Source organism: Quercus lobata, chromosome 12 (genome assembly GCF_001633185.2).
Source record: "Quercus lobata isolate SW786 chromosome 12, ValleyOak3.0 Primary Assembly, whole genome shotgun sequence".
Taxonomy (NCBI): Eukaryota; Viridiplantae; Streptophyta; class Magnoliopsida; order Fagales; family Fagaceae; genus Quercus; species Quercus lobata.
The window spans coordinates 33,244,960-33,258,226 of NC_044915.1; the positions used below are offsets into that span (position 1 = coordinate 33,244,960).

The 13,267-nt window shown below is 35.8% G+C and overlaps 1 protein-coding gene across 3 annotated transcripts in view; it reads left to right on the plus strand.

The window, feature by feature from the left end:
* LOC115971867 (lysine-specific demethylase 5B) overlaps positions 1 to 12,881 on the plus strand; it is a 30,597-nt gene extending 17,716 nt beyond the window's left edge. For all 3 annotated transcript variants that reach the window (XM_031091949.1, XM_031091951.1, XM_031091950.1), the window contains exons 22-34: positions 4,536 to 4,712; positions 4,861 to 4,922; positions 5,527 to 5,605; positions 7,737 to 7,874; positions 7,991 to 8,124; positions 8,478 to 8,598; positions 8,674 to 8,747; positions 9,710 to 9,854; positions 10,145 to 10,294; positions 11,427 to 11,522; positions 11,597 to 11,692; positions 11,849 to 12,048; positions 12,498 to 12,881. In XM_031091949.1, the coding sequence (XP_030947809.1) occupies positions 4,536 to 4,712; positions 4,861 to 4,922; positions 5,527 to 5,605; positions 7,737 to 7,874; positions 7,991 to 8,124; positions 8,478 to 8,598; positions 8,674 to 8,747; positions 9,710 to 9,854; positions 10,145 to 10,294; positions 11,427 to 11,522; positions 11,597 to 11,692; positions 11,849 to 12,048; positions 12,498 to 12,732 (1,707 nt within the window). In that variant the 3' untranslated portion in view covers positions 12,733 to 12,881. The remainder of the gene's footprint in view (positions 1 to 4,535; positions 4,713 to 4,860; positions 4,923 to 5,526; positions 5,606 to 7,736; positions 7,875 to 7,990; positions 8,125 to 8,477; positions 8,599 to 8,673; positions 8,748 to 9,709; positions 9,855 to 10,144; positions 10,295 to 11,426; positions 11,523 to 11,596; positions 11,693 to 11,848; positions 12,049 to 12,497) is intronic.
* The last annotated feature ends 386 nt before the right edge of the window (positions 12,882 to 13,267 follow it).

Sequence of the window (13,267 nt, forward strand, 5' to 3'; positions counted from 1 at the left end):
ACATTATTCAGTGGAACCGTAGCAAGTTTGGAAATGTAGGTCGTCAAAAGAAAGAATTATTGGTGGCCTTGAAATTATTAGATGCTAAGGATGGAGTGTTTGGCCTTTTTGAAATGGAGATAAGTGAGAGGGTTGTGGTGAGGTTTCAAATAGAGAACCTTCTTTCTTTGGAAGAAATTTCATGGAGACAGAAATTGAGAATGCTTTGCATTAAGGAAGGAGACAACAATACTAAATTCTTCCACAAGATAGCTAATTCTTGGAGATGGTATAATCATCTTAGTATGTTGGAGGTGGATGGAGGGATTTTGCAGATTAGCACAGTGAGGGGAAAAAATATAATAAGTTAACATATGTTGGAAAGAATTTTGGAAACTAGCATCTCGAGTTTTAAAAACTCGAGATCGATGACGAAAATCGAGGCTTTCAAACTCGAGTTCTACTGCTGCTGTGGAGCAATTTAGCCAAATAGATCTCGAGTCTAGAAGACTTGAGTTCTAAAATGCAAAACCGAGTCTTTGAAACTCGATTTTTGTCGGACTTGAAGCAGAACAAACCTGAAGAAGAACGCAGCGCCAAAGAAGACGATCTGGTTGGAGATCTGTAGCTTCGAAGAAGATGATTTGGTGCTGGGTGGGCGATCTGGTTGGAGAAGAACGCTGGTGGACGATCTGATCTTCAGTGACTGTGTGGATGATCTAGTCTTCAGCAACGAGGAAGAACACGAGCAAACGCGAGGAAGAAGAAGAAGGGTAAATAAAATGGTGGAACTCAAGTCTTAAAAACTTGAGTTCCACGTGTACTTTTTTCCACATCATATACCACAACTGACAAATCGAGACTTAGAAACTCGAGATGCTAGTTTTCCAGATTATTTTGAACCGTGACAGCTAACAAAATTGTTTGATATTTAAGGTTAATTGGAAAAAAATTCGAGGTGGATGGGGTCATTTACCAAGTAGTACAGTTTTATAAAAATTGTATAAGGAGACAGTGGAGTGGAGGCCTTTTGTGGAAGGCTTGGAGTTTGATTAGATTGAGGGGTTGGAGAGGGAATGGCTTGAACAAAGGTTTGAAAAGGAGGAGATTCTTCAAGTTGTCAAAGAGCTAGAAGGAGATAAAGCTCCAGGTCTTGATGGTTTCTCTATAGCCTTCTACGACCATTGTTGGAGAGTTGTAGAAAGTGATGTTTTAGCTGTGTTTGAAGAGTTTTATCAACATAGTAAGTTTGAAAAATCTCTTAATGCAACTTTTATAGCTTTAATCCCTAAGAAGAATGGTGCCTCCAATATTCGAGACTTCAGACCTATTAGCTTGATGGGAAGTGTGTATAAGATCTTGGCTAAGGTTTTGGCAAATCGCTTGAAAAAATCGCTTGAAAGAGGTTTTGGATCATCAGATATCTGAGTCTCAAAATAGTTTTGTGGGTGGTAGACAGATACTTAATTCAGTTCTTATTGCTAGTGAGTGTGTTGATAGTCGGGTGAAGAGTAAGATTCCGGGGGTTATTTGTAAGCTGGATATTGAGAAAGCCTATGATCATGTGAATTGGGAGACTCTTTTAGATTTGCTAAAGAGAATGGGATTTGGGGTGAAGTGGTTTAGGTGAATCCATACTTGTATATCTACAATTCAATTCTCTGTCTTGGTTTATGGGTCTCTAGTTGACTTTTTTGGAAGCTTGAGGGGACTAAGACAAGGGGACTCGCTATTTCCTATGTTGTTTTTGGTTATGACGGAGGTTTTCAGTAGGATGATGAAAAGAGTTGAAGGTGCCGGTTTACTTCATGGTTTTAGGGCTTATGGTAGGCAGGGTGGAGGGGAATGTGTATCGCATCTTTTATTTGTGGATGATACAATTTTGTTTTGTGATGCAGATATAGAGTAGATTTTACATGTTTGGATGCTACTACTTTGTTTCCAGGCTATGTTAGGATCAAAGGTAAATGTTTTGAAGAGTGAGATGGTTCCCATTGGGGAGGTTCATAATGTCCATGCTTTGGCAGAGATTTTGGGTTGTAGGATTGGGTCATTGCCTATGACCTATCTTGGTATGCCATTGGGGGCAAGACCCCTACTATTTGAAATCCTATATTGGAGAAAATAGAGTGTAAGTTGGCTGGGTGGAAGAAGCTGTATTTGTCAAAAGGTGGATGACTGACGTTGCTTAAGAGTATGTTATCTAGCCTTCCTACTTACTTTTTATCTCTTTTCACTATCCCTACGCATGTGGATAATAAAATTGAGAAGTCGCAAAGGGATTTCTTGTGGGGGGATTCCAAGACACATTTGGTGGGATGGGATAAGGTGTGTGCACCTATGGAAAATAGTGGGTTAGGAGTAAGAAAATTAACTACTTTTAATAAAGCCTTACTAGGGAAAGGGTTATGGCGGTTTGGGGTTGAGAAGACAAGGCTTTGGAGAAGAGTTGTAGCTTTGAAGTTAGGGGAAGAGTTGGGGGGGGGGGGTTGTGGAGAAGTTTTGGATGGGTTGGGAGGTTTTCAGCAAAAATATTTAGTTTGAGGTAGGGCTGGGGGATAGAGTGAAGTTTTGGACAGATCGGTGGTGTGGGGATTCACCACTCCAACTGACCTTTCCGGTTGTGTTTGGGATTGCTTCCAATAAAGCAGCCTGTGTGGCCTCTTGTCTTGAACGGTTGGGGATAGAGAAACGGAGAAGTTGGGATGTTCGTTTCATTTGGAGACCAAATGATTGGGAGATGGGTGTTGTGGATGAATTTCTTCATACTTTGGGTTTTAATCTACCTCCAACTGAGATTGGAAACCATATGAGATGGAAGTTGACGAAGAATGGAGATTTTGATATCCGCTCGTTTTATAATAAACTATGAGGTCCCTTGCTCATTATCTTTCCTTGGAAAGGTATTTGGAAGGTTAAGGCCCCTCGGCGTGTTTCTTTCTTTGTTTGGACCGCCGTTTGGGACAAGATTCTTACAGGTTAAGGGTTTGATTTTGTTGACTGGTGTATTATGTGTCGTTGTAATGGGGAGACGGTGGATCCTTTGCTACTTCATTGTGGAAAGGTTTATCGGTTGTGGAGTTTAGTTTTTAGATCTTTTGGGATTTCGTGGGTCTTGCCAAAATCGGCTGTAGATACTTTTTTTTGGTTGGTGGAATTGGTTGGGAAGGCATTCGTCTAGCATTTGGAATTTGGTTCTGTTGTGCTTAATGTGGTGTATTTGGGGAGAGCGAAATTTGCGGACGTTTAAGGACATGGAAAGCACTGACGACCAGTTGCTTGCTTCTTTTAGTGGCTCCCTTTTCGACTGGTCTAGGGCTTGGGGACTCACTTCTAGTGATTCTCTCTCTATGTTTCGTAGTTCTCTCTTTTGTAATTAGTATTCTCTTTGTTTTTTTCTTCTCTTTCTCTAATATTTGATATGCCTTATGCTGTTATGCATGAGGTAGTTTTTTTGAATATACATCTTTATTACTTATCAAAAAAAGAAAAAAGAAAAAGAAAAAATAGGAAGGGTTAAACCAAATCTAACATTAAGAAAAAATTACACCAAATGTAACATGTTCTTAACTCATATAATTGAACTCAATTAGTTCCTCTCTTTAGTACATATTATATTAGAGTGACATGACAAGATTACCAAATACCCTTATGCTAATATAAAATAAAAATTGCATATAAAAAACAAGAGTAAGATTAACAATTTGGTACTTAAAAAAAAAAGTGAAGAAAGTATAAATACAGAGAAATTTTTGCATCGACTGGGTATTAATTTTGCTTTAGTATCCTCATCCTTCTGATTGTATTAGTCAATTTTGGTTTTTAATGCTGAAAATTTGTACTTGGTTTCCTTTCCCCTTTGCATATCAATCAAATTTCCTTGGAATAGTTGTGATTTCCAAAAATTTATTGTGGTTTTAGCTATTTCTTTCTTATGTGAGATAATTCAAGTGTTTTAATGCCCTATGAGCTTTAGCTAAAATGCACCACCACCTCTTGTAAGAGCAAGGCGGAGGGTGAGGTTCTTAGATTCAAAACCCACTGGATGCGTAAGTTGTCAAAAAAAAATTTGAAGTATTTTCATTTTTAATGCAATTCAATTGGATTAAGGTTTAGTTAAGTTGTAGAAGATTGTTCTTAGATATATATATATATATATATATATTTTTTTTTTGATAATTAAGAAAAAAGTTTATTAAGCAAGGTCACTTCGTGCAAGGAGAATGAAGTAGCAAAAAACAGAATATATACTGAGAAAAAAAAAAAGAAAAAGAAAAGCAAACTGTACAAACAAGAAGAGAATCTAGAAACAACTAGACCTGAATGCCCTAGCTTGTTAATAGTCAAACAAAGTGCCACTAAATAATGCTATGAGCTGATCCTCGAATGCTCCTTACCCTAAAAAATGCGACTATTACGCTCCCTCCACATAATCAAGATTAGACACGAGGGTACCAGATTCCAAATATTCAAAGCACGCATCTCTAACCAGTTCTTAGATGTTTTACTGAGTGGTGCATTTTAATGAAGGGATTTATTCACATTTTATATTGTAGGATGTTGAGAGCTTGATGGAGTCTGTTGAGCAACTTCCCCATTCACGTGCCTCTGGTCCTTTATGCAGCTCGTTGATTGTTGGCATTAAATGGTTTAAGAAAGCCGCAGAGGCAATCTCTGTGCCACGCGGTTTCAAAAGATGCAATTTGAGGGATGTTGAAGAAATTCTTGCTGAGGTATTTGCTTGCTGGTTGTATTGCCTCTTCACATTTTCAAGAATCTACTTCCAGAACTTTATAAATGGAATACTTAGCATTAATTTTATCCAATAGTTTAAAGTTTATTTGTTATATAGGATTTATTTTTAGGGTCTTCTACTTGCAGAATACCAATGTCTCCTTTCCAGTGATGGTTGGTCAACTTGAAAATTCTATCCAGAAACATAAGTGAGTCCACTGATTATTTTATTTTATTTGTCTTCATTTTGTTATTTTTACCATTCTTAATTAAAATTTATCACTTGGGTTTGTAGCATTAAAACACACCCAGGTGTAAATTTGCACATTTTTATATTGAGCATTAATTTCAAGCATACTTTTAGATTTGTAACTCTATGCTCTGATGAAGTGTCTTCTTGCCGTAAAAAGTTCAAATGTTAATCAATCAACCATTGCAGATTATGTATCTACTTGAAAGTTGCAACTTGTGCTTACTAACAAATGGTGCCTATAGGAGTCTGAAATCTATTCTCTCATTTTTATCCATTCACTCGTGTCTCTTTGTTCTCCCCCGTTATAGTTTCTTTACAAATGCAGTTATTTTATTTTATTTTTTAAAGTTCTCCTTGTAGTTTTTTCATGGTCTCTTTGCCTATGCCCTGCTGCAAACCTAGATGAAGTTTCTTGTCATATTTAATTGTGTATATTTGTGCAAATTATTCTCTAAGATTGATGAACAATTTTGGGTTAACCAAGCTTTGGGAATATTTCTCTTGATTATATGTTTATTTAACATTACTTGATTCTTATTACATTGTAACTGTACATGTAGGCTGTGGCAAGAACAAGTGCTTCAGTTTTTCAATCTAAAGCTTGAGCATCGATCTTGGTCTCAAATGCTAGAGCTCAAGGTATGCTGTGTGTGGGCATGTGTTTGTAAAAGTTTGATTACTTATATTGCCATCAATAAAGCCACTTATATTCTTTTTCCATTTTTTTGAATCTGTATAATAGTCACATGTTGCAATTTTTCATGTTCATCAGTATATTGATGGGCCTGCATGCTAATTTGTTAAAATATCAATAAGTTCTATATAGACTAAGTTAGTGTTTACCATAGATTGCTTTACCTTTTCTATTGGTAATGTCAATTTTGTATTTCCAAAATATTTTCTTTTATGTTGGTCAATATAATTATTCTAGAAGATCCTGTTGCTTCGAGGGAAATGAGTTACACATGCTAAAGTTGGAATTTTTTATTTTTGAGGACTCTATACGACTGGACTCTGACTTCTCACACTTTCTTTACCTTGGACTTTCTAGAGTTCATGGATAAACATTTTTTTTTTTTTGGGTTTCTCCTTTGTGTACATCCTGTGTACTAGGGTTGTGTCCCTTCACGCTCTTCTGTTAATAATTTTTTTTCTTATACAAAAAAAAGGTACATGTATTTTACTTAATCAAAAAAAGAGAGGGTACATGTACTACGTCAATCTGTCTTTGTAACTTTTTCATGCTTCTGTTGGAATTAAGGTTGCATAGGAATACTTTCTTTCTTTCTTAGTCAAATTGGCACAAGAAAGCTTTAGCCATGCATATATCATAATGCTACATGAGTTGCCCAGACCTGCTTACAATTAGTAGAGGTGCATGGACACGACTAAAAGCTCAGTGTCTGTGTCGGAGACAACAGTCGGTGTCCATGAAAAAAAAATTATTTTTATTTTTATTTTGGACATGGTCAAGACATGACTGGGACACAGTTACGACATGGTGATAAAAAAAAAATGATAAAAAGATGGAAAAAAAGGTGGGATTTTTGAGCAGAACGGGCCATCACCTCTGGTCTTGGTTCTTCAATGCTCTCTCTTGATTTGGTTCCTGTTGTCCTCCATCTGCACACCAGTGAAGCCCATCAGTGTTGGTCTTGGCCCATTGGCACTTGTCTCAGCCCATTGGCACTTCTCTCAGTCCATTAGCACTGCTAGCTCCGCATTGGTGCTGGTCTTAGCTGATCTGCCCTTGCCATTTGCTGTTGTCCTCAATTTTTTTCTGTCTTCTTCTTGTTTTAATTTGCTTTTGCTAAGGGATGTTTGTGAGGCTTTTCATTTTATTAATTAATGCTTTTCACTTCCCCACTGATACGAACCTCAAAAAATGCTTGTTGTTAATGAATTAATGTATGAGAACCAGGCTGACTGATTTTAATTAATGCTTTTTGTTTCCAATTCTGTTGGTCAAACAAAGCTGGAAGGCAATAGGGAATAATGTTTAGCACCCAAAACATAAATTATTATCACTAATTATTATTATTTTTTTTGATAAGTATTATCACTAATTATTATTACGAATTTTAGTTACAATATTTTAAATATGATCACTTATTAACATAAAATATGCTTAAAATATAAAATATACGTAAAAAACTAAAAATATAAATTAATTGCTGTAGCCCTGCAGTGTCATGTCCTAGTTTTTCAATAGTTGCCGTGTTGCCTTGTCTCATGTCATGTTGTGTTGTGTCCATAACTATGAACTCTTGTTGTGCATGGAGTTCTGTTTCCTCCAATGAGCAGTAGTATTTCATTGGACTTCTGGGTTGCTAGTTACTATAATTCTGGGGAATGATGTCATCATTTCCCATCTTATTGTCTTATATTTCTTTTTGATTTTATTGTTCCTTACTATCGTTGATTAGTCTCACGATGTGGCTGAAAGGATTTGATGCTCTGGGTTTCTACTAACTATAATTCTGGGGAATGATGTCATCATTTCCCATCTTATTGTTTTATTTATTTTTTATTTTATTATAATAAAAAAAAAAATAATAATAATCTTTTGATTTTAGTGCTTCCTTACTTTCGTTAGACTCACAATATGGCTGAAAGGATTTGTTGCTTTTGATTTTATGTTTACAAGAAATTATCTTTCTAACCTGTGTTGGAAATCCTTTGGCAGCTTCACTTGTTTTAAGCTATACTTTCAATATGCTACTGATATTAATGACTTCTTTCGTTGGCTAATTTTGTGTGCTATCCGCAGGAACTTGGAAATGCTGTTGCTTTTAGTTGCTCAGAACTCGATATGGTCTTATGTAAAGTTGAAAGGGTTGAGAAGTGGGTGCAGCGCTGCATAGATGTGATTGGAGAGAACAATTCTTTGCTTGATGCTTTACGAAAGGTTTCAATCTGTCGATCTTATCCATTTTCTCATACAATTTTGATGTTTTAATTTCTAAAATTCATTGATGGTTTAGTCACAACTCACAATGTCCGTTTAATAATATCATTGTACAGATAAAGCAGACTCTAGATAGATCTTTGTATATATATGACACGTCATGCCCCTGTAAAACCAGAAACTTATGTGTCTGCTGCTCCAATGATAATGATGACCTGGCGCTTCTTACTTGTTCTACATGCAAGTACTGGTAAGGTATTTTCTACTATTATGTTGGTGTTTCACTTTTTTACTCTGTTTATCAAGGTTGAGAAACCACAGTCAATAATATATCATCTGCATAGTAGGTTGTTATTCCAATCTCAATTTTATCCTGTAGTCATCTGATCTTTATTTGAGGAATTTTAAGCTTCTAGACTTCACCATTGTTCTGTAGATTCCTCCTTGCCCCTCTTTTTTCCCTTGCCTACCAATTAATCTGCTAATGAACATCCCAAAAAATTTAATTGTTGTTCTACTTCTACCTTTCACAACTTTTTGTTTTCTTTGCTTTACTTTTTATATTCTGGTTTCACATGTTCTAGATATCTTTCATATGAACAGCTATCATTTGCGGTGCCTAGGACCAACGACAATAGATTCAAATCATGCCGAAGAGTATATATGTTGTTATTGCCAAATTTTGGAGGGTGGATCAATTTTTCAAAATAAAGGCGGTCCTATGGTATTCCTTTATTTCTTCAATGTGTTTTCCATAAGAAGCTTGTATGCTCTGTCTCACATCTTTTGCTTGGTACAGAGATTGGGAGGGAAGCGTCTTGAATTACAAATGCTTGTTGAACTTCTATCTGATGCTAAAGACTTTTCTTTGTGGTAATATGTTGCACTATTGATGAGAACTACTTTTCAATTTCTGTAATTTTTTTAATTTCATAAATTATTAGGCTTGATTTTTTTTCCCCTTGTTAAAAAAATTGGCAAAACTGATGCATCTTTAGAAGATTTTTGGAATTTCTTATGATGCTGAATGCACATGATATAAATTATAGTCTTCTTCCTTGCTGTGTAATTCAAATTCCTTTGCTTTTTTACTTTTCCTCCCCCACATTATAAACAGTTTAACTGTGCTGGATCATTTGATTCTAAAACTAAGGTGGCAGTAGTAGGAATAGCAAGAACTGATCTGGGTTTTGGATGGAGATTCTTTTCTATTCAAACTGATTCAGTGCTAGCAGCTAAGGCTAGAGAACTATGTAGTATGGCTGAGCAATCAGAGAAGTGGGATGGCTGAGACCTTGGGTTGTGAAATTCTATGACAGACACTGATGTCTAGCAGTTTGTCACCAGCCTGTTTAATAACAATACCCTTTCAGGATTGGAATTACTGCTACTACATATGACTTGAATTTTCGCTAATAGACTTCTACGTTAGCTTGATTTCAAGGTACTTCTAAAACTGAGCAGGTTGATTAGCAACCACAACCGAGCTTGAGGGTGTGCCCTGTAAACTGGGTATCTTCTCTTCTTCTTCAATTGATTCTTATGTTAACCAAGAATGGCTAGCCTGGTCCACCTTATGTTTGCCTTTTGGTTTTCTTCCGGTTGTGTACTTTTGGTTTTTGCCTCTCTTGTTAGGCTCATGGATTGTTTTACCTCATGCTTATCTAATTGCACTTACATAACTACTATGGGTATTTGACAGTGGCAAAAATAAATGGTTCACTGAATTTGGCACGTGCTTTTGATTGGGTTTTTATTGAATATTATATGATGGGTTATCAAATTCCTGCACGTGAATGTTTTGTTTTATTGATAACTGCTGATGCTTTCTACAGGATTGAGGAAAGAGATGTATTGGAACAGCTTGTGGATCAAGCTCAGGCATGCAGAACTTTCTTGACAGAAATAGTCAATTTTGCTTTAGCTTATTTTGATAAAGATCTCGGTGTGGTCTCTGAAAAATTAACTACTGCTCTTAAGGTACTTGCCAAGGCTAGCATTATTTACTGTTGGTATATTATGCTGTAGAAGCATTTGGTTGTTGTATTGTACTCTTTTTATTGAGAACCTGGATTGATTTCTCTCTGCTGGATTTGACACATTTCCTTAGTGCATAATTGGCTTTAACATTTTAGTGCTATGAATTTTGTTAGTTAGCAAAAAATGTAATATAGCTTCCAATCTAATAAAACTGTTATCTTTTAGTGTTAACTGTTATTTAGCCACATATTTGTACATTCTTCCTTATTGGAAATTGTTTTATTGCACAGGCCATTGAAGTGGCAGGTCTTTATGATCATCAAGCTAATCACAGCCTTGAGCTGGCATTAACAAGATACTCTTGGAGATTCAAAGTCAATAGGTTATTAGGGGGTTTACAAAAGCCCACGATCCAACAGATTCAGCAGCATTTGAAAGAGGTGTGTTTTATCAACTATTAGTACTTGTTTACTTGTCTTTTGGGACTATTCTACATTCTTAATATGGATTATTTGCTTTTGAATTCTCTAGCACTTTCTCACTTGGGGTAGTTATACGAGTGGGATGGTTTGCATGGGGATAGCATCTTCCAAGAGTATCCATTGATTATTTAAATCAATATTTGTCAGTTCTTGAGAAATACTAAATAAAGACAGATGAAAAAAGACAGAAAACCATTTCCACAAGAACCTAATATGATTTAATGCCTATGTTGCCCCTACAAAATTCATGATGTGTTGCATGTCTACTGCCTTCTGCTTTGTGTCTCTAATTCTATGAAGGGACTAAAAATTCTTTTTTTTAGGGAAGAAACATAAACAAAAACATATAGAAAGTGGAGAGGAGGCTTGGCCAGGGTTGGGGAATAATGATTGATTTGGGTTTGTGAGGACTATCTTCCCTTTTTGGGTAAGTAGTGAGGACCAGTTACAACCCCTTATAAGGTGTCGGAGGTACAGTTAGATACTAGAGGTGGTTGGTATGGGCAGTCAATCCAGGCAAATCCTTTTTTCACTCTTAGTTCTTCTATAGCTCTCAGTAATTGTTTAGCAATCCATCTATTATAGATGCTCGAGTATTGCTATAAGATATCATTGGGTTGCTGTGGTATTACTTAGGTTATCTGGGTTTTCAGTTTGTTGAGAAGAATTTGTTGAAGACAATGTTGCTGTAAGACTGAAATTTGGTTACAAATACTTTTTTGTTGAAGGGCTGCATTTTTATTATTGGCTTATTTCCACTTGGGGTGCTTTTTAATCCAATTACATCTGTTCTAAATAGGCCCTTCCCATAATTCAAGAGTTCAATATTAATTACTCCTTGTAAAGAAGGTTGCAGCACTAATTGATTTGAAGATCTTTGAAAGAACAAATATGACCCGAAGTGTCAGTGCATTAATTAACCTTCCTCAAAAGTGAGCTGGACAGAGAAGACACTTTCTGGGATTTAGAAAATCTCTCTTTGAAATTTGTATTTGTTTGACAGAACTTGATTTAAAATTTTATTTCTTGACAAAAGCAATTTTGCTATACTGTGATATAGATGATGAACTAAATCAAGAATGTGTGGCAGGGTCTTTCTATGAGCATTCCACCTGAAGATTACTATAGGCAAAGACTTACGGAAGTGAAGCGTATTGGCTTGCAGTGGGCAGAACGTGCCAGGAAGGTCTATAAATTTCTCATACTCACTCTCTCTTGCTCTCTCACTCTCTCTCATTGGCTCTTTTGTTTTATATACAGGTTGCAACTGATTCTGGAGTTCTTAGTTTAGATAAAGTTTTTGAACTTATCATGGAAGGTGAAAATTTGCCTTTTTACTTGGAGAAGGAAATTAAGGTACAGAGATAACACCCCCCCAACCCCCCCACCCCCCACAAACACACACACACACACACACACAAAAAACTATTTATCTTTGTGTTACTTGAAAAAGGAAAAAGAAAAATATTTGCCTTGGCATTTCATTGATCAGCCAGTGTTTGGTTGGTGCAGTTACTACGAGAACGAAGTATGCTTTATTGTATTTGTCGAAAGCCATATGATCAGAGAAAAATGATTGCTTGTGATCAATGTGATGAGTGGTACCATTTTGATTGCATTAACTTAGTTTCCACACCAAAGGTCTACATCTGTCCTGCTTGTAAGCCTCAACAACAAGACTTGTCTGCAACACCTTCAGTTGATCTTGATAGGTAAGCTTTAAGTTAAGAAAAAATTCCTTGCATGTAAATTGTAATTGCATATATATTGTATTTTGCTGTTTGCTTGAGGACTTATTTTGGGTTTGGGAATGTAATTTAGTCAGTACGCACAAAATACAGAGCTGAAAATGCATGTTTGATGATGGTTTATGGGATAATCTCTTCCAAACGAGCATTTAAAGGACATATGATAAAATGAAAATCTCTCTTTAAATGATTATTATTGGGAGGAAAGTGCTGGGAGTGATAAAATCTTGCCAGATTGTCTTTTATTCTGTTGGTGATAAATTATGAGTAGATTTTTTTATAAAATTTGAGGGAGAGAAGAAATTATATATTACTTCTGTCATCTTTTTGGACCATAATATCTGTTTCAATATATATATATATATATATATATTTCATCTTTAGTAACTTTTTTCCCTTTATTGCCTTGACAGATCAATTAGTGTCAAGTTTGTAGAGCCTAAAACACCTTCTCCTATACATACAAAGAAACTGAAAGAAGCTGAGCCTAGTCCAAGGCAAAAGATGCTTTCAATTACAGATCATAGTAATAGTTTTAGCAGTGGGATTGAACGCTTATGGTGGCGAAATCGGAAGCCCTTCAGAAGAGCAGCAAAAAAACGTGCTGAGCTTGAAATTCTTTCCCCATTTTTCCATGTACAACAATAAAACTGGAAGTAGATGGTTATCAATCATTTAATTTATTCAATTGATTTTTATGATTTCCGCTCAATTATCTGTTTTCAGCTCCTTGAGAAATAATAAGAAAATTTTGTCCTATAAACATGTGCTCATCTGCATGTGAAAATTTTTGAGCAGGCCCACAATTTGAAATTAAATTGAGCTTCCTGTTCTATGCTCTTCCTTTCCTACGATTTACTCGTTTTCCACAAAATTTCGAGGAGACACAAGTGGTGAGCATTAGAGAGAAAAATCAGAAGGCATATTTCACCCTTGTGTCTCCTCAAACACATTTTTCTCTATCACTTCTTCTACTAATTAACTTCAAAAACCATTCTCTCATATGATCCTTGACATGCACATATAAAGTTCTATTCTTTCCTTACCAACCCATCCTCCCTTGTGCTTTGATTTTCAATTTTGAGGCTAGTGACTTTGTCTTAATGCAGGATTTCACCTGTAGCGGCTGAATATGAGATTTTCTTCTTGATGAATAATTCTTTTTTTCTTCTTGGTTAATACA